Source organism: Triturus cristatus, chromosome 3_2 (assembly GCF_964204655.1).
Source record: "Triturus cristatus chromosome 3_2, aTriCri1.1, whole genome shotgun sequence".
In the NCBI taxonomy this organism is placed as follows: Eukaryota; Metazoa; Chordata; class Amphibia; order Caudata; family Salamandridae; genus Triturus; species Triturus cristatus.
Genome location: NC_140584.1, coordinates 1,104,530,221 through 1,104,554,546, shown reverse-complemented (window position 1 = coordinate 1,104,554,546; position 24,326 = coordinate 1,104,530,221). Strand labels below are relative to the sequence as shown.

Genomic DNA, 24,326 nt, shown 5'->3' with positions numbered 1-24,326 from the left:
GAGTGGCCATGGCATGCAATGAAATATTTTCATCTAGCACAGTCACCAGAGAGCGGTTCAGGGCAGAACATCTCAGAGAGGCACGGTAACACTGGCGGCATCCTGATGGACCTATTAGAGGCAACCAGCATTGTGCGGTCACTAAGCCTGCCTTATACGGAATACATTTACAGTTTAATCTTGGTGAATAAAAAAATACATAATTTAAAATAGAATTTAGTTGCTATTTTTAATTAAAAAAAAGACCAATACACTTTGACACATGTACATTTCTTTAATTATCTGTATCATCCATCAAAGTACGCATGAAATTATTTTTTTAAATGCCTTTTTTACACAGGCAAATTCTCTGCTAAGGGAGTAGTGTTTTTCACTCCTTAGGTGCGCATAAATGTGTGGCCGACTGTCTCGGCCGGCCAAACTCTCATGCGCACTTAGCGTGTTCTTAACCCTGGGTGGAGAACATGGCCAGGCCCCCACTTCCCATCTGAGCACTGAACGACGGCGCTCAGACCAATCCCGCTACGATTGACTCAGGGGAGCCTGGGTGCTTCCTGTTCCAGCTGGAGGAACGAAGAGGAGAGACGTGACGAGGATGACACGGCGAGGAGGACACGGTGTGGAGTGTAATGTTACCTCTCTCAGTAGGGGGCTGGTGCTACCCAAGGATACGCAGGAGACTTGTTGTAACGTTGAGGAATGCCTTTATTCAACTATAAATTCACTTTACCGAGAGAGCGCCGGGCTACAAGCTCCGTTCGCTGCTCTCGCGCCGCGCTGACTAACGTGCATGCGCAGTAGCGTCCCATCTGGCTGCTACGCGCATTCCTGCCCCCTGGCGTAGTGCGCGTCAACTAGACCGCGACACTACATATCTCCCCCTTTTATACCACACAACACACTATGCCTACTCTGGTGGTCAGTCCATTTCATAGTCTCTGAACTTGGCTGGTCTCACCACAGCTCGCCCAACCCGGGTGTGTCTTACCGGGGTGGTATGTCCTCCTTGACCTCCTTCTGCGACCGGGCTCCCCCTTCTACCTTCCGGAGTGCCCTGGCCCTCTCTTTCTCCTTCCTCCTCGTCTTCCCGGGCTCTTTCCTCTGGGGCCCATCCATCCTGGATGTCTCTCTCTCCGTCTTGTTCTTCTCTCCTGTTCTCTCCGCATTCTCCCTTAGGAGCTCCTGCTCCCCTTGTCGTGCCTTCTGATGGTGTCGCCCCTTCCGCGTCCTCCCGGGGCCATTGTAAGATTTTGTTGCACTTAGCCATGCGGTCATGGGACCACACGTTTCCGTCACTGAGCAACGCTGCTCGGTCGTACACTTCTTCCACTCTTAGGGGTGGGGAGCACTTGCTTTCTCCCTTTCGCTTTAGGGTTGCCAGCTTCACTCTGACCCACTCCCCTTTTTCCAACTTTGCCTCCTTCACCTTCCTGTTGCGGTTGTAGTGTTCCGTGTAAATGCGTTGTGCCTGTTCCAGATTGTGTTGTGCAATTGCTGGAGACCACTTGCTGGTGATTGTCTTCTCTTGCCAAGCAACATTGTCTCTGGTGAATGGTTGCCTTCCTCGTAGGATTTGGAAGGGGCTGTACCCCGTACCAGTGGGGGTGATGCGGTATGCCCAGATGGTGCTTTGTACTTCCTTTTCCCAGTATTTGCCCCTCGTGATGGCGGCCTGTATAGAGCCCATGAGTACCCTATTGAACCTCTCTACTTGTCCGTTACTGGCCGGATGATAAATCGACGTGTGCCTGAGTATTATGCCGTTCCTTTCCGCAAATTTGGACCATTTGTCCGAGGTGAATTGGGGACCATTGTCACTGATTATCGTTCTGGGGATGCCTTCCCTGAGGAACACCTCCTTGAGGAAGCGCAATATTGTGTGTGTCCATGACCTCTTGGGTGTGTACCTCTGGCCACTTCGAGTACTTGTCCACCAATACGCATAGGTATTTCGGTATCCCCTGATCGTCCAGTATGGGTCCTAAGATGTCCACTGCCACCTCTTCCCATGGGTTGCTGGGAATCGCGAATTTCCCTAGTGCCGGCCTCATTGGCTTTAGTATTTTGTCCGCTCCTTGGCACTGCGCGCAGTCTCTCACGTGCCTTTCTATTTGCATGTCCATCCCCGGCCACCAATACGTTTGTTTGGTCCTGGCCTTCGTCTTCACAATTCCCAGGTGTCCTCTGTGTAATATGGATAGCAGGTCCGGTATTATATTCTCCGGTGGTACCACTCTGTTCCCTCTGTACACGAACACTCCGTCGTTCCCCACCGACAGCTCCTCTCGAACCTCATAGAACTGCCGGACCTTGGGCTTCTGTCGTCTCCTCTCCGGCCACCCTTGTATAATGTACTCCTTGATGTCGCCCAGATCACCGTCTGCTGCATACGCGTCTGCCCACTCCTGTTTACTGATGGTCTTTTCCGGGTCGTCCATCAGGGCTACCATCTCATCTTCTTCCTCTGTGCCGCTGGTAGCCCTTTCCATTGCTGACGCCCTGCTGAGGTAATCCGCTATCTTGTTCCTCGAGCCCGGAATGTACTCCACGTCGTACCTGTACTCCAGGAGTTTCAGCGTCATTTTTGCAATCCGGGGTGTGGCGCTAGCATGGCCGCAGGACGTCAAAACCTTCACTAGGGGTTTGTGGTCTGTCTTCACTTGAAAACGTGTGCCCCACAGGAACTGGCGGTACTTTCCCATGGCCCAGAGCACGGCTAGCATCTCTTTTTCGATTACGCTGAACTTTTGTTCGGAAGACGTCAATGTTCTGGATGCGAAGCTGATCGTCTCCGTTCCACCTTCTGGCCTTTCCTGCATGAGTACCGCTCCTAGCCCCTTTTCGCTTGCGTCCGTCATCAGTATAGATCTTCCCCGGGGGTCGTACCCGTGCAGCGGGATCGCCTGGCTGATTTTGCGTTTCACTGTGTCAAATTCTTCTTGCTCCTCTTCTGTCCATGCAAACACCGTCTTGTCCCTCGTGAGTTGTCTCATGTTGTGTGTTTTCGTGGCGAAATGGTGGACAAACTTGCTGTAGTATTCCGCCATTCCCAGAAAGGACCTTACTTCTTCCTTGGATGTGGGCGGGGGCGCGTCACAGATGGCCTTCACGTTCCCTTTCTTCGGTGTTATCCCATGTTCTCCTATCTCATGCCCCAGGTATGTGACTGATGTCATTCCGAAATGACACTTTGCCCACTCCGCCGTCAGTCCGTGTTCCTCCAAGATCTTTAACACCACTTCCAACTTCTCGTCGTGGTCTTCTAGCTCCTTCCCCATTACTAGGATATCATCCTGGAAGTATTGCACTCCCTCTATACCCTTGAATAGGCGGGCCATCAGCTTTTGGAACACTGCTGCTGCAGACGCTAGTCCGAAGGGCATGCGACAGAATTGATAGCATCCAAACGGCGTTATGAATGACGTCAGTTTCTTGCTCGCGGGATGCAGCACCACCTGGTGGTATGCCGATTGCAGGTCGATGGTGGAGAACCATTTCACACCTTTCGTGCGGGCCAACATTTCCTCTATGCGCGGCAAGGGGAATTTTTCTACCACGATGCATTTGTTTAATTCACGGAGATCCACACATAAGCGCACCTTGCCTGACGGTTTCATGGCCACCACCAGTGGCGCCAACCACTCCGCGCTGTCGATCGGTTTGATGATTCCCCCGTCTTCCAGTCGGTGTAGTTCCTGTTGTACTGCCTCTCTCACTGCGATCGGTATGTTCCTTACTCTATGCGCCACCGGGCTGGCATTCTCCTTGAGGACGATCTTGTGGGTAAACTTCTCAAGTTTACCAATCTTGCCGCCGAACACTTTCGGGTGTCCGCTCCGCCATTTCGCTGCTGTCAACTCTTCTCCGTCTAAAGTCACCAGCACTTGGATGTCCCCTCCTGGGTTCAGCTGTATCCCCAACTCTCCTTGGTCCATCCACCCGAGGACTGATGGTCCCTTCTCCGCGACATATAGTTTACAGTGGGCGCTGCGTTCTTTGAACTGGAATGGCAGCCTCCTGAATCCTACCATCGGGATGGGTTCCCCTGTGTAGGTGACTGGTCGTATGTCGGGTGGATCCAGGCGTGGGCCCAGTGTGGGTTCGAACCTCTCGTTCCATACCGATCTTTGGACAATCGTGTAAGGGGACCCCGAATCCGCCACTATGGTGATTCCTACACCTCCAATGAGCATGTCGCACTGGGGCTTGCGCGCTCTTTTTCCCTCGATGCCCAGTACCTGGTCTTCCACGCACAGGACTTCGTCGTCTTCCTCCTGGCCGTCTTCTTCTTCACCTATGTCCTGCACCACAAATTTCACCGCGCGTTGTTTCCCTTTTCTTCTGCACACCCTCTCGTAGTGGCCGACCAGGCCGCAAAATGCACATTTGGCTCTGAAGGCGGGGCACCGTTTGTCATGTGCCGCGTGGCTCGGGCTCCCGCATCTGTAGCATCTCGCCGTTTCTCCTTTGTCTGGCTTCCACGGCTGTCCCGGTTTTCCTTTCGCCTTATATGATCCTCTGTAGTCTCCAGGCGCCGGTTTTCCTCTTCCATACTGGTCCGCGTCGTCTACCTTGTTTATCGTGAGTCTTGGGGCTTGATCTCTCTTTGCTGCTTCTGCGCAGCGCTTGGTCAGCTCTGCCCTCTTGACTATGGCGATCACGTCTTTCAGCGTCGCGTCCCCACTCGCCCACAATTTATCTTGCACTGATTTGCTTGTCGTATGCATCACGATTTGGTCCTTGATGAATTCGTCTTGTAGAACTCCGTATTTGCATGTTATCGCAAGTTTCCTCAGTGCCGCCACATAATCGTCTATTGTTTACCCCGCTTCTTGCTTCCTCTGCTGGAAGTTGTAGCGGTCGATGGAGGTACAAACTGCAGGACGATAGTGGTTGTCCAAATCTTCCAGGGCGTGTTTGAACACGTCGGTGTCCGCTGCCTGCCTGGCGACCGGTGTTAGGTTTTGGAATACCCGTATGCCTTCTGGTCCCAGGTTGTGCAAGAGTATCCTCTTCCTTCTGGCGCTGGAGAACGCCTCCTCGTTCTCATCTTCCAGCGCTTCTAGGTAATTCTTGAAGTACTCCCTCCAGTCTTCCCATTTCATTTGGGGTTCTCCTGGCCTTGGGAGGAACGGAACCGGCGTCGTTAATGCTGAAGCCTGCGCACTCATCTTGACGTCCGCTTGTTTCCTCTGGCTACCTGGCGCTTCTGTCCTTTCCCCTCTTCTTCGGGTCGCTGGGATCTCGTTGGAGCTACCTGCGCCGTCTCCACCCGATTCCGCCAGGGTCTCTGCTGCCGCACCCGTCCACCCCTGGCTGTCTTCTACCACGTGGAGGGCACACTTACTGCTCTCGTGCCTTCCTCTGACGTCCGTCCGCCGCTGCCGCGCTCTCTCGGTGCGTTGGAGTCTGTCCTCGACCTCCTGGATCTGCTCTCCACGTGTTGTGTCGTCCCCCTGCGTAGGGCTACCTTCTATGTGCTGGTTGGGGGGCACCTCCTTCACTGAGGGTCCCCGGGTCCGCTCTGTCCGAGCCTCGTCGCCACTGTAATGTTACCTCTCTCAGTAGGGGGCTGGTGCTACCCAAGGATACGCAGGAGACTTGTTGTAACGTTGAGGAATGCCTTTATTCAACTATAAATTCACTTTACCGAGAGAGCGCCGGGCTACAAGCTCCGTTCGCTGCTCTCGCGCCGCGCTGACTAACGCGCATGCGCAGTAGCATCCCATCTGGCTGCTACGCGCATTCCTGCCCCCTGACGTAGTGCGCGTCAACTAGACCGCGACACTACATGGAGGTCAGTGAAATGTAATATTTTTTTACCCCCTGCTTATCACCCCCGATCCGTGCAAGCCGCCACTGCGAAATTGCCCAGTCTTTCAGCTGCTGTTAACGCCTGAAAGCCCTGCAACCAAACATCCCTGTGACAAACCTTTAAATACAAAGTCAACATAATCTACAGTTGCAGGGTACTATGGCTCAAGACCCTGTAGTTCCACACACTGGCAAGTGCAGCAAAGCGAGATCTCGCGAGGTCTGAAAAGTGCTGGCAAGTTCCAATCACACTTTAGCAGCCTTGCAGAGAAATATTTGAAAGGTCCAATCACAAGGGGGACTCTGTGCGAGGGAGTCTAAGGCATGACAGCCCAGCTGAGAAGTGGTTTTCTGGATTGCAGATGTCTTTTGCCGAGGGTGTCTTTCAGGAGGAGGCAGAGCCTCCTCACTGATGTAGCTTCCGGAATGAGGAATGGAGAAACAGGGGAAGGGATAATGCAATTACTGGGAAGAAATGAAGCAAGTATTTCAAACAGGATGACTGTGACTTAGTTAGGTACCCTTTACCTGCACGCTGCCACTACCAAGAAAATAACTGAGTGCCCTTTCCAGACCTGTCGATGTGGCACGCGCCTGGGCGGGCAATTCTTCTCTGAAAACATAATCTGTCTATAACGAAAAATCAACTAATTGCGATGAATCTCGAGCTGCGAGCTCGCTGCGGGTACAGATGGCGGCGCGTCGAATGTTGTCAATGTTGTGACATTTCCTGTCGCAAAGTTGCATACATGAAAGCACCAACGCACAAAAAGCGACGACGAGCAACGGTTTCGTAATTCATCGGGGGAGGAGCATCGTTAAAACAATATGTTGCACGCGCGCGGACCTACACTTGAAGGACAGCCGTCTGCTTTTAGCGCCTCTCGGCGCTAGCCATGACAACAGGCAACACAAATTAATTAGCATGCATTGGCTTCATCGTCGCTCAATTAGGTGAACAAAATGCGCGGCTGTGAAGCATGCTGCTGCCACAGCTGTGCTGCTTATGCCGAGCGCGATAATTCATAGATAGGAATGACATTCTGAAACTAGAAAGCCGGATCACAAATCATTTTTGACTGTTGTCATCTGATGTTCTTGGCAAACACCTTTCCCGCCATATTATTAAAGCAGTTTCTGAAGGTTGAGATGAGTGACAAGAATGCTTGTGCATATTTCCAGTGTGGCTTTTTGTGGTAGTTAAGCATTATGTTGTATTTGTGCTGGTCTTTTTTTTAGGTGTATGTTTGCCATGTGATGCGGTTGTGTTTATTGTTTTGTTATGGCGTACGTTTTGTTTTGATTGCATTGTTACGTTGCTTTGTGTATTGTGCTCAGTTATGTTCTGTCATTTACTTTAGATATGTTTAAAACCGCTGCTACCAGTCAGAGGCAGCACATGCCTTGAAAGTTCCTGTGACAAGCAATCATTAACCACTGTCTAAGGTAGTAAAATAGCTCTGCTCCAGCTCTTCAGCTACTTAAGACACCACGTAAACAAAAATGGCAACCCTGTCCACCCACAAGAAGCAGGGTCAATCTAATATAACCAAACAGCTGCCCCATTGGGCTCGTTTGCCGATACCTCGCGTTTGCTTCCGAGGTATGTGATATAAATGAATTACTTACACCTTACTAAGAACTGTAGGGAAAGGTCAGGCCGCTTTTTTCGCATAAAGTTACGTTTGTTTTATCGGCACAAGGAACAGTATAAAACCATAAAAACAGTGCAGACGCAGTGCTCAGCGAGTGAACAGAACTGCAGACATAGGTAGAGATTGTATATCTCTGTATACATTATCTCCTAGCGAAATCTGAAGTGTAGAAGAAACAAGGGGCATATTATCAAGCCAGGCGATAAAATTATCGCCGCTTTAGCGGCAGAAAACTGCCGCTAAAGCGGCGATAATGGGCTTGATAATATGCCGCAGAGAATTCCAATAGAGGCCCAGGTTCACACCAGAACCTGGGCTTCTATGGGAATTCTCAAGGGCATATTATCAAGCCCCTTATCGCAGCAGTTTTCTGCCAATAAACCGGCGATAATTTTAACGCCGTTTCTTGATAATATGCCCCCTAGAGAGGGAGTGTTGATGTTTTAACCCATGCCAAATTTTCTGGTCTCATCAGGGCATGTGTCTTCTGACTAAAGTTCCACATACTATATGCGCAGTAGCACAATCAACAAGTCATCCAGTGGATGTCATGCCGTAAGTATGTATCAGAAACCATACGTAGAGTCCCGTCTACTGTTCCAATGGAATCAATCAAAGGAACACCGCTGGTACTCTACAGAACCACCGACCGCCATTACTACAAAAACGTATGGAACATTAGTCAGATGACACATGTCCTGATCAGACCCGAAAAAGCATATGCACACGCATACACTCTCTACCTGCATCGTTTATTCTTCAAAATCCTTATGCAACCCTGGGACTTGTTCAGTGTCTTGCTTTATGTTGTTATATGTCTTTCTCTCACTGCCGGAGAACTGCGTCTCCATCATTTTAGTGATGTTATACTGTTCCTATAAAACGAATACAATTTTTAAATGAAAAATAGTGTCTCGCACCTTTCTTGATAGCATTTAGTGCTATATAATATAAACAATTTATATCACATATGTCGAAAGCAGATAGGACGTATCGACAAATGAGACCCAGGGTTTTGGCTGTATTACATAAGACACCAGTCAGCCCAAAACCGTGGCTAAGACCATGTCATTTTGTGATACGGCCATGTGTCAGATGATGATGGTCGATGGTGCTGAAACGTTCACGGTATCGCTCAACCGACACAGAGCTGGATAGATTTACACATCTCTCCAGTTAATACCTTCAAACCCTGGCGTTAAGGCTCATTTTTCACTCCTAAACGGCTTCCCTTGGCAGTGGGCGACTGTTAAAGCAGTGGGACCTTGAATGAAACATCTGAAATTGGTAGCTTGTCTCAGCGACTGCTATGGCAATTTCCGCTGCAGCCCAGCAGGTCGGCAGGCACCACTGAGACAATAACACGAAGGATCTTCAACCCACGGGCAGCGCTCTCTTTTCGAAATCACATGAGGGCTGTTTCCGAGCCAGAAGCTGCCTCTGAAATTAAGGATACAATTCATGAACACAGTGTTGTCATCTCGGTAATGCGCAGTTGTTGGTGGAATACTGTCCCCTTGAGGACAACTGGTGTCAGTGACTTAATGTGTGATGAATTGGGTGCTGGAATCTGTGCTGAGTACTGTGCTCAGTTTAGTGTATCAGTTTGTAGAATTCAGTAACTACCAGCAATTTTAGTCTACAGTAGCGAAGGGAACAAGAGAGTCACAGGCAGCAGGATCGGGAGCGGGGAAAGACAGACCCTCTGTTTCCATTTGGAAAGGTGATTTTCAATCTTTGGAAGGGTGTAGGGATGGTGAGGAGAGGGCCTTTGCTTCATTTTGGCAACTTCCTCATAAGGCTGTCACAAAAGGTCACAATAGGACCTAACAATGTGTCCTTGTTACTCAAAAAGCCCTGGTATACCCTACACAGGACCTGTAAACTTCACCCTATAGTTCAAGCGAAATTACATGGCAGATATCCTGCCAATGAAAAACACTATGTTATCCCTGTGCACTCTTATTTAAACAATTTCGGCAAAGTTCAAAAAATTATTTTGTTGGTGCTCCTTGTGTCACGTGGAGTCCGCCCACGTCTTTGTAAAGATTGTCGTATGTAGTGAGAAGAGTCACCTTCTCACAAAGCAAGGGCACTCAATAAACAACGAAACTGTTGAGTTTCTTCATCCATTTATTGACTTCATGGAATGAGTTTACAACAAATTCATCCGATTAAATCTCTCGTTGAAAATATCATTTCCAAATGTGATAGTACATAACAAAGATTATTCTTCTTAAGCTCATTAGACATCCACCCAATGCATTTCGGGTCATTAGTGTCTGACCCTTCTTCAGGGGTCTAAAAAATGAAATGAAACAGGACCATTAGGTTCACTATCTGGAATGAATGAATGCTATAAACAGTACAATCAAATACATGCATAAGACGAAACATATGTACCAAATCCATAAAACTATAATGAGAACAAACTAAGTAGAAAATTAGGCGTGAGAACAAGAAGTGAAGAGAAAAGAGAAATTTAAAAGAAACGAAAATTAACAAAACGTGCAAAAGCTAACATAGCGTGTAGGTGGCACAGGATCGAAAACCAATTAAAAGAAACACGAAAATATCAAGCGAGTGAGAAAATGCGAAGGCTTAAAGCGAGTGATAAGATTATGTGAAAAATGGTACTAAAGGATCCCATTTAAACCTAGGGGGGAGCGTGTTGAACGGAGACTTACTGGAAACCGGACGGTTTTCACATGTCTAAGGCTCTGCTGGCGGCGTGAAGGTTCGACGTCGGTTCAGGATCATCAATCTAAGACACCCCGTGATTAGTCAATATATATGAGTGAAAATGAGCCAATTGGTTACGTGATGACGTAATTTCGCAAGCCTATGGGCATCAAGTTGTCAAAAATAAGGACGCTGGCGGCCAATAGAGCGGCCAGACAAATATAACCCGTGTGAAAACGAAGATACGAAAAAATAAATAAATAAATAAACAAAAAAACTCAAAGTTACAAGAAAAAAGAAATCAGTAAAGTTAAAGAGAAACAATAAAATGAGAGGGAAACAAATTCAAGAGTCAAAATACAAACATAATAAAGATACGTAAGTGAACATCATCATTCGAAAATAGATTAATGGATTATGCATAGGGAATTTCAGGACCGGATAACACTGTTTGCCAATGGAACTATGATTAATTGACTAAAGAAAACAGGCATATTCTATACGATCATTCAACCCGGTAGGGTGAGAACAATTAAGTTTTTTTATCCAGAAGTATTCAGTCCTTAATCTTTGTTTTGCAGGGTCCATGTCTCGACGTTGTGTGATCTTTTCAAGTATTGTGAACCGCAACTGAGAAATTTGGTGACCAGTTTCAATCCAATGTGATGCTACAGCTGATTTTAAATTCTTCGTTCTGATGTTACTTTTATGTTCTGAGATCCGAATTTTCACTTTCCTCTCAGTTTGACCTACGTATATTTTTCCGCAGGGGCATTTGATGGCGTATATACAATTAGTCGTATCACATGTACTTGTATGATGTAAAGGTATGGAGTAACCTTTCGTGGGATGATTAAATTGGTTGCCAATCATTACGTTACCACAGTGGGTACAGTTTTGACATTGAAGCATACCTCGCCATGGTTTAGTCAATTTCTTAGGTGTATTCAGAATTTCCTTAATGTTTTTTGAACGTTGAAAAGCAAATGTGATTTTATTGTCAAAAAGATCAAGAAGATCTGGTTCCATAGAGATGATTCGCCAATGTTTACTTATAATTTTCTTAATCTGTGATGATTCAGTGGAATATTTTAATACACATACAGTTTTGTTCTTGTCTTTTGTGTCTGTAGTTTTTTCTTGGAGAAGGTTAACTCTGGGTAACAGTGATACTTTATCTGCTGCTGTTTTCAACACACTTTCTGGATAACCCCTTTGTCGATACTTGGTCAATTGTTGTTCAATAGATTTAGTTAAATCATCATTGTTGGATACAATACGTTTTATTCGAATCAGTTGCGAAGTAGGTAGATGTTTTTTTAAAGTTTCCGGATGAAAACTCTGAAAAAGTAAGCTGGAATTTCTGTCAGTCTTTTTAATGTGTAGCTGAGTCGAAATTTGATTCTGATCAAGTTTGACAATGACGTCAAGAAATGTAATGGTTTTTTCATCAATGTGGTAAGTGAATTTAATCCGGTCATTGTGTGTGTTTAATATCGAAATATTCTCTTCAAGTTGTAAACGTGATCCTTTCCAAATAAAGAATAAATCGTCAATGTACCGTTTGTACATGATGATACCTTCTTTCCACATCGTATTATCAAGGATGTGATCTGTTTCAAATTTGCTCATAAAAATATTAGCATACGAGGGAGCCCCCCCGAATCCCATAGATGTGCCACTTGTTTGATTATAAAAGTTGTTTTGCCACTCGAAATAGCTGCAATACAAAGCAAATTGCATGAGTTCCATAATAAACAACCTTTGTGACTCCTCTAATTCACTTGTTAACAGGCTCCATTCTAATGCCTCTAGGCCTTCATTATGGGGTATTGATGTATATAGCGCTACTACATCAATAGTGCACAGACTGTAGGATGCACCATTTTCAAGTTCAACCAAATTCAACAAATTTAAAAAAGAGGTGGTGTCTTTAATGTAGGTAACGCTTTTCTGAACAAGAGGCTGTAAGAATTTATCAACAAATTTGCCAATAGGCTCAGAGATAGACCCACACGCCGAGACAATGGGTCTGAAGGGAGGGTTATTAATATCCTTATGAATCTTTGGTAACATGTATAGCTTGGGTCTTCTTGGAAATTTTGTATCAAAAAATTGTTTAGTCTTGGTGCCAATCCAATTCATTTCAAATGCATGTTTAGTGATGTTTTCTAGTATTTGTTGATATTCCACAGTAGGATCAGATTCCAAAGGCAAATAAATGTCTTGATTTGCAACATGTTCATTGACATTATTGATGTAGAATTCAGTGTCCATTATAACGAGGGCGCCGCCTTTGTCAGCTTTAGAAAAGGTTAGTTGTTTGTCAGCGCTTAAATTTTTAAGTGTATTCCATTCTTTGGGAGATAGATTCAACTTTCTTGGTTTGACAAATTTCATTTCTTGTATGTCCGCTAGTACAGATCTCTCAAAAGTTTCAATAGTTTTGTGGGTGAAAGGCGCACAAAAGGTACTGGTGGGTTTAAAGTCTTTATCCCATGTTTCTATGCATTGTGGTGTTTGAATATCTTTGAAGAAAAATTTGAGTTTCAAAGTTCTGAAGAATTTAAACAAAGCGATTTCCGTTTCTGCTTGGTTGGAATGGTAGGTGGGAACGAATGTCATGCCTTTATTGAGTAATTTAGTTTCTGCTTTGGTCAACTGTTTCGATGAAATGTTGACTATGAGGTTGTTTTCGATTTCTGACTCCTGGTCCTCTCTGCAATTGTTTGATCGGATTCTTTTACTCCTTCTAGTTGGCTTTCTGTTGATGGTGGAGCGTTGGCCGCGGGGCTGATGTCTAAAAAAGCAGGCTGTCGAGTGTTATTACTTGTGGATGGTTTGGTGGTGGATAAGGTTGCTTTGTTTAATGGGCCTCTTGATCCTGAAATTTCTGAGTCTGATACCACACTCTCTTGAGATGAAGATGTAGTGGTCTTTTGTGTGGGTTGTGATTGCCATTTCCTTTGATTATAAACTTCGGCCCAAGTATAAACTTCTTCTAGTTTATAATCCAGTGTATCTCTGCGGTATTTTCTAATTTTTCTTTCATTGACTTCCTTTGCATATTTTTCCAGTTTCAAGTTGATGTCTTCAAGAGTTTTGGTGAGATCTGGAATTTTATTGATTTCAGTCTGTAAAATTTTAATTTCCTCTTCTAATTCAATTAGGACTTTTGAAAGTTCTTCCACAATCAGGAGAATGAGGTCTAATGAACATTTGTTCAGTATCTGATACCATCTTTCAACAAATTTCTTGCTATTTTTGCATAACATTGGCTTGAGGGCTATCCTAAGTCCCCTCGGTATTCTTTTGTTTTTGTGATAATGGATTAACGTGGTGGCATGCATCCTTTGATTAGTTTCTTTTTTGCTTATATATTCAAACTGTCGCAAAAGTTGAGAAGTGGTGGTTTTTTGTGAAGTGAAACTTCTGGTCTCCTGGATCAAATCATAAATTTCTTGGGCGGCTTCTACAGAGAAGCCGAGCGTTTCAGCTTTGTTGGTGGTCAATTGTGCGATGTCGTCTAATTGCATGATTACTGGTGGTGCAAACAGGGATGAGAAGGACTAAGCAACAAATGAAAAACACTATGTTATCCCTGTGCACTCTTTTGCCATTTTGTGTAATGCTGCATAGTCATCTGCAGACACTTCAAGTACACCAATGCCAAGCGTGTAGGTTGCCATTCTAGAGCCACACTGGTCATAGTCTATGTTCAATCACGGTTATCTCAGTGTGAGATGTAATAAACAACGGTTAGATTGATAAGCTCCAAGTGGCGTACTTTAGGTCCTCCTTGAAGACCGTTTCATTGTGAGTTCACTGAGCCCGTACAGTCAGGAATTTGCATTGTTTTCTTGGAGAAGGACTTCCTGATCCACGGTCCTTTAAACTTTCCAATCGGAATGTCCAGAAGGACATAAGGGCGTGACCCCCTATGCCGCTGGTATCCATGCTATTTTTTTGCTTTGTATTAAGAGGCCCCTCCTGTGATTTTCGTTTATTTTTTCCAAAGTCATTAAAGAGAATATGAATCACAAACCCACCTGCTCTCTCTCAATACCTTCTCAGCTTAAGCAAAAAACAAATAGTGAAAGAAGTACCCTGCGTTGTCACATCCCCTAAGTCAGATGTCAGTGGTTCACCCACTGAACCTTAATATCAACGTTCGCGAACAGTATATCGTGTGTAAACACTCCATTGTGCACCAATCTAAAACTGGATCTCATGGCTACCTTCTACTTATATATGTTGTATGCCGTCCTCCCACTCAGCGTCTCTAGCCCACCCCCTAGTTTTAGTGCCGTTCTTTACCTCAGCGTATGTAGTGTTTTGGGTGTTATTGTCAGCATTCTAGAAGTCGGGTTGAGTTGAATCCTCGGAGAGCACTCTATGTTCCAGTGGGGATCCATTGAAGATCAGGGCTTCTGCTGATGAACACCTCATAGCATGTTTAATTGCAAGCGCCTGAAATACTCTAAGTGTTCCACGCTGCAGTTGCTCTAGGGTCCTCAGGTTATTTCTTCCCCCACGCATCTCCCATAGTGGAAATCTCAATCAAGTGGTGAAAACGTTGGATGTGTTGTAAATCTTTCAAACCCTTACTAGCCCACAAAGGGTAAAAGTGGCCATTTTCTATATCTTGACGGCCCTAGCCCTATCCACTGGTAGCCTCTTCAATTAGCCTATAAAGCACTGCTGGATAGCTGAGATTGCCCGCTTGTCAGCCCACAGTGACTGTTCCCATTGGGAGGAGATCACCCATTCATCCAATATTATCACGCACGACGATGCCCAGCAGTTCTGTTGCATATCAGTCAGAGCAATGTCACCATCATACACCCTATCAGTCAGCGCGAACAGGGCGATTGATGGAGGGCCTCCATCCTAGAGTATGGTGCATCTACATTCTGGAAGCATTCTTCCTGTGTCCACTAGGTCTATGTTGAAGCAGAAGTTGAGATTTTGGGAGAGCAATCATTTTGTTACGTACCATCGCATTCAGTGTGATCCTACCTAGAAGTGAAAGCAGCAGTGTCCTAAGGTCCGCCAGTGCCACACATCCCTTCGAAAGTCAGTCAAGGCCCTAGACAACATTCTTTTGATAATTTCACCCTTATCTCTAGTGACATAAATGCCAAAGTAGGTGAAGCCCTTCAACTCCACCATGAATGGGTGGATATCGATGTTGGATAGCAGGACACGGGACGATAGCAGGCACAGTACTGATTTGTCCCAGCTAATGCGTAAAAGAGAACATTTTCCACACACCCTAAAGATTCACAAACGTCTATCAATAAGCAATGTGGGGTTTGCCCTAATACTAACAAATGTAGTCAATCTATAACATTGCCCTCTTGTCCAACTGAGGGCCCCAGAGCAGCCTTCTTATCAAGGCATCCTTTCTGACTCAGCACGCTAGAGGCTCCAGATCTAGGCAAAAAGCTCAGGTGGGAGGGGACTAGCCTGTATGGCACCCTTCACTAATATGAAGAGCTGCAGTAGGGTACCACTAACTGTGACAGATGGGCTATAAATGCAGCGTAATCCACAATAAAGACTCTACTCCAAGCACCAGCTTCCCCAGCACAGCATGTACAGTCATTTGAAAGAGTGAAAAACCTTGGCGTCTTGAAGTGACAGGATCACAATTGGTTCCAAAACCCTTCATGAGTAAGTCTTGAACCTACGTCTTGAATCCATATAAATGCCTCAGATCATGACTGGCAGCCCTATGCAGCATGAACCTAGATTGACTTGAGTGGACCAATGCTTTTATGATTCCACAGAGTAGGTTCTCTAACATTCTTGCCATGACTCCAAAGTTAGTAAATGACATAGTCCAGTTGCACCCACAGTCTGTCTTTGGCTTCTTGGATTTAAGAATAAGCACAATTGTAGCCAAACTCAAGTGATACTACAGCCTACCCTTAAATGAGGCTCCCTTTGGCAACAAAAGTAGAGGGTTTACAAGTTGTTTTTGTCTACAGTTTTAACAGCCTCAAAAACCGAAGCACCCCAAACTAAATATGGGTGCCCTCAAGGTCACTCCCTCGGGAGACCCTGACAGGGTGCCCTACCCAATGTTCCACAAGGGGAGCCCCAGGGGACCCTCTGGAGCAAGCACTTGCTGATGGCAGCCAATTGATGTTTGGGGTGCATAGGTCCACCCTGCGGAGTCGACTACTTGCCTTCTCTTGTAACTTAAATTCCCGAGGTTCTTGGTAATGACTGATTTTGGACTTTATGTGCAGTTCTCACTGAATAACCCTTTTGCAAACATTGGTGTGCAATATTTGTGATTAATACTGCTGTGCTTTATTTTCCATTGTGCTTTTAGATGTTCCAGAACATTTAGGTTTGAGAAAATAGCAAAGATAGAAAGTTTGCCAATCTGGCAGGACAGATATTATATACCATGTCCATATTTGTAAAGCTGTACAAACATTAGCTGCTTTTAAACCTTTTAAACCCATATACATACAGCATTACAATGTTACCCTGTGTTTCCATTCGAGGTAAGTTACAGGCTCCGCAAACAGTAGACCTTGGTGAACATTAGAACTGTCCCTCAAGGCTACAACGTGATTCCCTGAGAGCCCTAGTTTCATTGCATAGAGTTTTCCCAACTGCTCCCATTGTGTCCAAGCCCTCTTTGGAACTGGTATTCCCATAGAAGGACCTCTAGTCTGTTGGGTGGTATTATGTGGGGTTTGCTGTTCTGTTTAGCGTGGGGTCTTGGATTCTCCATCGAGTTGATCGTCTTTACTGTAATATATATCTACAGCTGCTGCATTATTAAAACTGTTGCGTACGCGCAGTCCTTGACTGGACATTGCTCCTTGATCATTAATGAAATAACTATGTCACCCCATGGCTAGATGTAGCTCTGACCCCCTGCCCTGTGTGAGGCCTTGGAAGGATCACACATGTCCACAAGAGATTCAAAGATGCTCAGGTGTCCCCCTCTTTCTGTTGCAGATTGAGGACTTTGAGTGCTGATTGCCAGGGGCCCTGGAACCCCGAGAGTTGAACCTGCGCGTGTTTTCTTTGTGTTGACTTTTCATGTGGGTTTGTATAGTTAGTAGCATGACAGACGTCAGCACAGTTTTTTTAAAAAAGAAGAGTTAGTCATCCTCCCTGTTTTTAAAGTGCAACTATGGACTCTTTCAGTTGATGTGACAACAAAGTGACAGCTGTATGAAGAATGAAAGAGAAGAATCATGTTTTCCAAGAAGAAGAGTTTCTAGGAATGAATGCCATGATTCATGGCTGAACGTGTGGCATGGGGGAAGGTACAGACAGTATTTGCAACCTGGAACAGCTTTGGATGCAGGCAACTCTTGCCAATCAGGGGTACAGGTGTGGAGATGGTATCATAAGTTTAGGAGGTGTGGCACAGGGACAGGGAACTCTTACTGAAGAGATTGCTTGTTTGAGCACTGGAAAAGGGGGGACTACAGAGGGCCTCGTTAAGAGTAGCCGAATGTTTGGTGCAGAGGAAACAAAGGGATTTTGAATCTCTGATTCTTGCACGTGCGTAATAATGGACAATGTAAGTAATTGTTACCGGACGGGGAGCAAGATGCACAGACCTGCCGACTTAATAATACATTTCACTGTGTGAGGAGGGGCGAGGCCTGAGAAGGCGAGAAATACCTATCTAAGAGGCACTTTTGCCCCCTGCCCCGTGTTTCCGCCTACTCTAAAACAATTTTTCTTAAAAATACAAAAGCTTGCTAAGACTGCCACCGATGTCCTGTGGTGTTGTTTCACCCCTTAATGGACATCTGCTGTTCAGATCCTCCAAAATCAGCTGAAAACAAACTATTGTGCAGTGGTTTCCAGCTATTCTCCCTGCCACTTCAATGGTGGGAAGCTCATGAGGAAAGAAAAGAAACCATCTGTCTGTATGCCCGTTAGGTGTCAAAAAGTAAGGTTTTGAGATTAAGTCTAAAACACAATTCTGAGGGACTGTAACGTAAGCCGAACCGCAAAGCATTCCACAGTTTAGAGGCCAGGTAGGGGATCACCCACCTCTTCTGGCTTTGTGTATGCGAGGAACTTGAAGCAATTTCAGATTGTTAGATCTCAGAGTTCTGGATTGGAGGTAACGCTTGAGTCTGCTCCTCAGGCAAAGAGGACCTTTATGAGTGAAGGCTCTGAATGCAAAGGTGGGTACCCAAGACTGGATCTTCTTGATGACAGGGAGCCAGTGAAGATGCAGAAGGTGAGAGATACTGGCGAGCATAAGGGGTTCTTCAAGATAAAGCGTGCGGAGGAGTTCTGGATAATTTGGAGCTGTTGAGTTACAAAAGCCAGTAGACCCAAATATAAACTGTTAGCTGTTATAAACTGGGGTGGCATGGTGAGCAAAGGAATGATGGATTTAACCCAGATCTCTTGACTGGGGGTGAATGTTTTGATTTGTTCTGCATTCCGTCCATCAATTGAGTGTCTTTAGCGTAATCCAGTTTGGCCATAACCAGGCCAAGAGGAGCTGGGTGTCATCCCTATAGGAGACCACCCGCACCCCCAGGACTCCCCCAGTTTCTCCAGTGGCTCATGGTAGATATTAAAGAGGGTGGAGCTGATCACTGAACCCTGAGTCACTCTGCAAGTCAGAGGTTTGGATGCAGAGGTGAAAGATGGAAGCAAGACTGCTTGAGAGCGATCAGGCAGGCAAGATTGAGGCCGTAGCAGATCCTGGTCTCTGACACCAATTCTCTTGAGTCTATAGCCAGTAAGATGGTATGGGAAACAGTATCGAAGAACGAGGATAGACCTGACAGCATGACTGTCACTGGGTAGCTCTGATCAAGCTTTTCCTTAATACATTCTGATACCTCCAGTAGGGCAGGCTCGGGACTGTAACCCATACGGAATCCTGATTGGGAGCCATGCAGAAGGAGGTTGGATTCTAAGAAGTGTGACAACTGCTTGTTGACCCTTTTCTCTAAAAGTTTGGCGACAGGGGAACAAAGAGAAATAGGTCTAAAGTTGCTAAGGACTTCATGGGGCGGGCAACAGTTGTTTTCAGCACGGGAAGCAGTAGCGCATGTTTCTAGTTTGCAGGAACCAAATCCAATCCCCTAGAATTATTCATCCGCATATTAAGGGCGGGGTAAACCACGCCAGAGGCCAGATTTAAAATAGCCGGAGGGCAGGGGTCCATGGGTAATCCTGATTTGCACCTAGCCATTTGCAATGCTGAGTCTACTAAGAAAATACCTGGGTGACATCAGCTCCTCACCAGGTTAGGGGAGCCGGTATCGTGTGACATACAGTGGCACCCAGTGAGTTGGCAGGTCTGATGCAGACAAGAGAATACTGGATGTTTTTCCGCATGTCATTTTACATTCCGATCCCAATAACAGACCTCTTGCCGCTTCCAATTACCACCTACTTTTCAGACAGGGTAATGCTGTGATTGCAGCCCATTTAGATCCCTTGTGAATTATGGTCTGGTAAAATGAGGCTACTTATAATTGCATGGAGTAGTATCCCTACCACCTCCTCCCACACCCAAAACCTGGGCATGCACCTCAGGGCAACGTGGAGCCCTTGCATTGTTATTGGATGTACATGGAAGGCTCAAGATACCTTAGTTCTCTTTACAGACAAACAAATGTACGCACAAAAGCACACACAGGCCCTCACAGTACTACAAACACACACACATGCATGCACATCTGCACACATACACCCACATGCAGTGGCGTAACAAAACTTAGGCCCCCCCCCCTCCCCCTTGCAGTGTGCATGGAGGGGCCCACCTCCGGACTTAATCAGGATCTCTCAGGTCAGGGTACTGTGCTGAGGAGACCCCTGAAGCTTAGGGCTCACTCGTATTGTGGGCGGCCTATGTTACGTCACAGGCATGCACCCAGAACTGCACACACACAGGCACATGCACTCACACACACATAAATGAACAAAAACATGCACCAGCATTCACACACAGGCAAATGTTCATCCACCCTTCGTGTCTGGCAAGGATCTATTTGCAAAAAATCTATCCACCAGTGGGCAAATTCTCTTTCAGCAAAGCTCTGAATGCCACCCAGGCTGCCATGATACTCAGGCTGCTCAGAGTACTTGTCATTTTCAGAATCACAGTCTCAAAGCGGAAGTTTGTTTGAGAAAAAGAAATAATGTCTTTGAGTTACAGGGACTTTTGTCCTCGCTTCTAGGGACATATTTTAGTTTTTTCAGTTACATTAGTGGACAGGAAATCCATAAGATGAATTTAAAATCAGCCCCAGGGCTATTGTACACTATTGACGTCATCGATTATCCACATGGCGGGTGGGAAACAAAGTAGCGAGTCCCGCGCGCCTTTAAAACGTCTATTAAGATGTGTTTACTAGGATTGAAGCTTCAATAAACTGTGTATTTAATGTGCTAGTCAGCTTCATTCAGTATTTCTTGCCCCAAAATGTATGCTGAACATAGATGTATTGCACTCAGAAGCATCTTTTTTACCAGGAACATAATGATATTCCAGGAAGTTAGTTGCTTTTAGCGCTAATGATTTTCGTCAGAAATATGATTTGAATTTGAAAATGATTTTCATCAGAAATATGTTTTTAATTTGCAAGGTACAAACCTCGTGCATCAAAGAATTCGTCGTCGGAGCTCTCCACGGAGTCATTAGCGATGTTCTGCATATGCCACTGGGTCCCGCTGAATCTGCGCGCTCCAGCTGAAAACAAAAACAAGTCCATGTTAGACACAGTGCAGCTGAAAAGACTCAAGACATCACCGTCCAAGCAGAGGCGAATAACCACACCGAACCTGGCCACAGAGGCCACGCTATATGAAATCACCTAAGCAACCACGGAAGCGCTGCAGCTGAGAAGACTCAAGACACCACCATCCAAGCAGAGGCGAAGAACCACACCGAACCTGGCCAAAGAGGCCATGTTATATGAAATCACCTAAGCAACCACGGAAGCGCTGCAGCTGAGAAGACTCAAGACATCACCGTCCAAGCAGAGGCGAAGAACCACACCGAACCTGGCCAAAGAGGCCACGTTATATGAAATCACCTAAGCAACCACGGAAGCGCTGCAGCTGAGAAGACTCAAGACATCACCATCCAAGCAGAGGCGAAGAACCACACCGAACCTGGCCAAAAAGGCCACGTTATATGAAATCACCTAAGCAACCACGGAAGCGCTGCAGCTGAAAAGACTCAAGACACCACCATCCAAGCAGAGGCGAAGAACCACACCGAACCTGGCCAAAGAGGCCACGTTATATGAAATCACCTAAGCAACCACGGAAGCGCTGCAGCTGAAAAGACTCAAGACATCACCGTCCAAGCAGAGGCGAAGAACCACACCGAACCTAGCCAAAGAGGCCACGTTATATGAAATCACCTAAGCAACCACGGAAGCGCTGCAGCTGAAAAGACTCAAGACATCACCGTCCAAGCAGAGGCGAAGAACCACACCGAACCTAGCCAAAGAGGCCACGTTATATGAAATCACCTAAGCAACCACTGAAGCGCTGCAGCTGAAAAGACTCAAGACATCACCGTCCAAGCAGAGGCGATGAACCACACCGAACCTGGCCAAAGAGGCCACGTTATATGAAATCACCTAAGCAACCACGGAAGCGCTGCAGCTGAAAAGACTCAAGACATCACCGTCCAAGCAGAGGCGAAGAACCACACCGAACCTAGCCAAAGAGGCCACGTTATATGAAATCACCTAAGCAACCACTAAAGCGCTGCAGCTGAAAAGACTCAAGACATCACCGTCCAAGCAGAGGCGATGAACCACACCGAACCTGGCCAAAGAGGCCACGTTATATGAAAACACCTAAGCAACCACGGAAGCGCTGCAGCTGAAAAGACTCAAGACATCACCGTACAAGCAAAGGCGATGAACCACACCGAACCTGGCCAAAGAGGCCACGCTATCAATGCCTGTGAAATCACCTAAGCAACCACGGAAGCGCTGCAGCTGAAAAGACTCAAGACATCACCGTACAAGCAAAGGCGATGAACCACACCGAACCTGGCCAAAGAGGCCACGTTATATGAAATCACCTAAGCAACCACGGAAGCGCTGCAGCTGAAAAGACTCAAGACATCACCGTACAAGCAAAGGCGATGAACCACACCGAACCTGGCCAAAGAGGCCACGTTATATGAAATCACCTCAGCAACCATGTTGGAAGCGCTGCAGCTGAAATGACCAAACGTGATCATATTGCAACAATGCTGCTGAAAGTGAACACATTTCAAGCACAGCAGCCACAATCACTTGTGAATACATTGCAAGAAATGCAGCGGAAATGACCAAAGTGATCTAATTACAAGTAAAGCAGCGAAATCACCATGTGATCGCATTGCAAGGCCTGGTACAGGTGAAATCATGACACTGGTCACACTACAAGCAGCTGCACTCAGTGGGATCATAGGACAAGCACTGCAGCAGTAATCACCCACATGGCCACATTTCAAGCACTGCAGCTGAAATCACCCACATGGCCACATTTCAAGCACTGCAGCTGAAATCACCCACATGGCCACATTGCAAGCACTGCAGCTGAAATCACCCACATGGCCACATGGCCACATTGCAAGCACTGCAGCTGAAATCACCCACATGGCCACATTGCAAGCACTGCAGCTGAAATCACCCACATGGCCACATTGCAAGCACTGCAGCTGAAATCACCCACAAGCACTGCAGCTGAAATCACCCACATGGCCGCATTTCAAGCACTGCAGCTGAAATCACCCACATGGCCACATTGCAAGCACTGCAGCTGAAATCACCCACATGGCCACATTGCAAGCACTGCAGCTGAAATCACCCACAAGCACTGCAGCTGAAATCACCCACATGGCCGCATTTCAAGCACTGCAGCTGAAATCACCCACATGGCCACATTGCAAGCACTGCAGCTGAAATCACCCACATGGCCACATTGCAAGCACTGCAGCTGAAATCACCCACAAGCACTGCAGCTGAAATCACCCACATGGCCACATTGCAAGCACTGCAGCTGAAATCACCCACATGGCCACATTGCAAGCACTGCAGCTGAAATCACCCACAAGCACTGCAGCTGATATCACCCACATGGCCGCATTTCAAGCACTGCAGCTGAAATCACCCACATGGCCACATTTCAAGCACTGCAGCTGAAATCACCCACATGGCCGCATTGCAAGCACTGCAGCTGAAATCACCCACATGGCCGCATTGCAAGCACTGCAGCTGAAATCACCCACAAGCACTGCAGCTGAAATCACCCACATGGCCACATTTCAAGCACTGCAGCTGAAATCACCCACATGGCCACATTGCAAGCACTGCAGCTGAAATCACCCACAAGCACTGCAGCTGAAATCACCCACATGGCCACATTTCAAGCACTGCAGCTGAAATCACCCACATGGCCACATTGCAAGCACTGCAGCTGAAATCACCCACAGGCACTGCAGCTGAAATCACCCACATGGCCATATTGCAAGCACTGCAGCTGAAATCACCCACATGGCCACATTGCAAGCACTGCAGCTGAAATCACCCACAAGCACTGCAGCTGAAATCACCCACATGGCCGCATTTCAAGCACTGCAGCTGAAATCACCCACATGGCCACATTTCAAGCACTGCAGCTGAAATCACCCACATGGCCACATTGCAAGCACTGCAGCTGAAATCACCCACATGGCCACATGGCCACATTGCAAGCACTGCAGCTGAAATCACCCACATGGCCACATTTCAAGCACTGCAGCTGAAATCACCCACATGGCCACATTGCAAGCACTGCAGCTGCAATCATAAATAGCAAAATGCCATTTCCACAAACCAACAATCCTGGTGTGCGGACTGTGCTCCAAAGAGTGTTTAGTCAGACATGACCAGCTGATGGCAGATCCTGAGATAACACCAATAACTTACTTTGTGTGTGCTAGTGGCACACACCCAAAATGATCTCTACTGGTTTACAAGACTACCATGTACCATATGCATACTATGATTATAGCATGACTAGTTGTCCACCCATTTCTCACCAGTTACTCTTGTTAAAGTTAAGATGTCCTCAAACTGTGGGTGCAGGGTCTGAATGTACCATCTTTGTTAAGGACAAACACTATGTCCAGGGGGACCTCTGTCTCTCATGGGCTCACTCTTCATACCC

General features: G+C 46.4%; 1 protein-coding gene across 1 annotated transcript in view; it reads right to left on the bottom strand.

The window, feature by feature from the left end:
• PITPNM3 (PITPNM family member 3) overlaps positions 1 to 24,326 on the bottom strand; it is a 1,847,214-nt gene that overhangs the window by 1,275,068 nt on the left and 547,820 nt on the right. Inside the window, exon 2 of the mRNA XM_085649907.1 lies at positions 20,764 to 20,859. Coding sequence (XP_085506033.1) covers positions 20,764 to 20,859 — 96 coding nt within the window. The remainder of the gene's footprint in view (positions 1 to 20,763; positions 20,860 to 24,326) is intronic.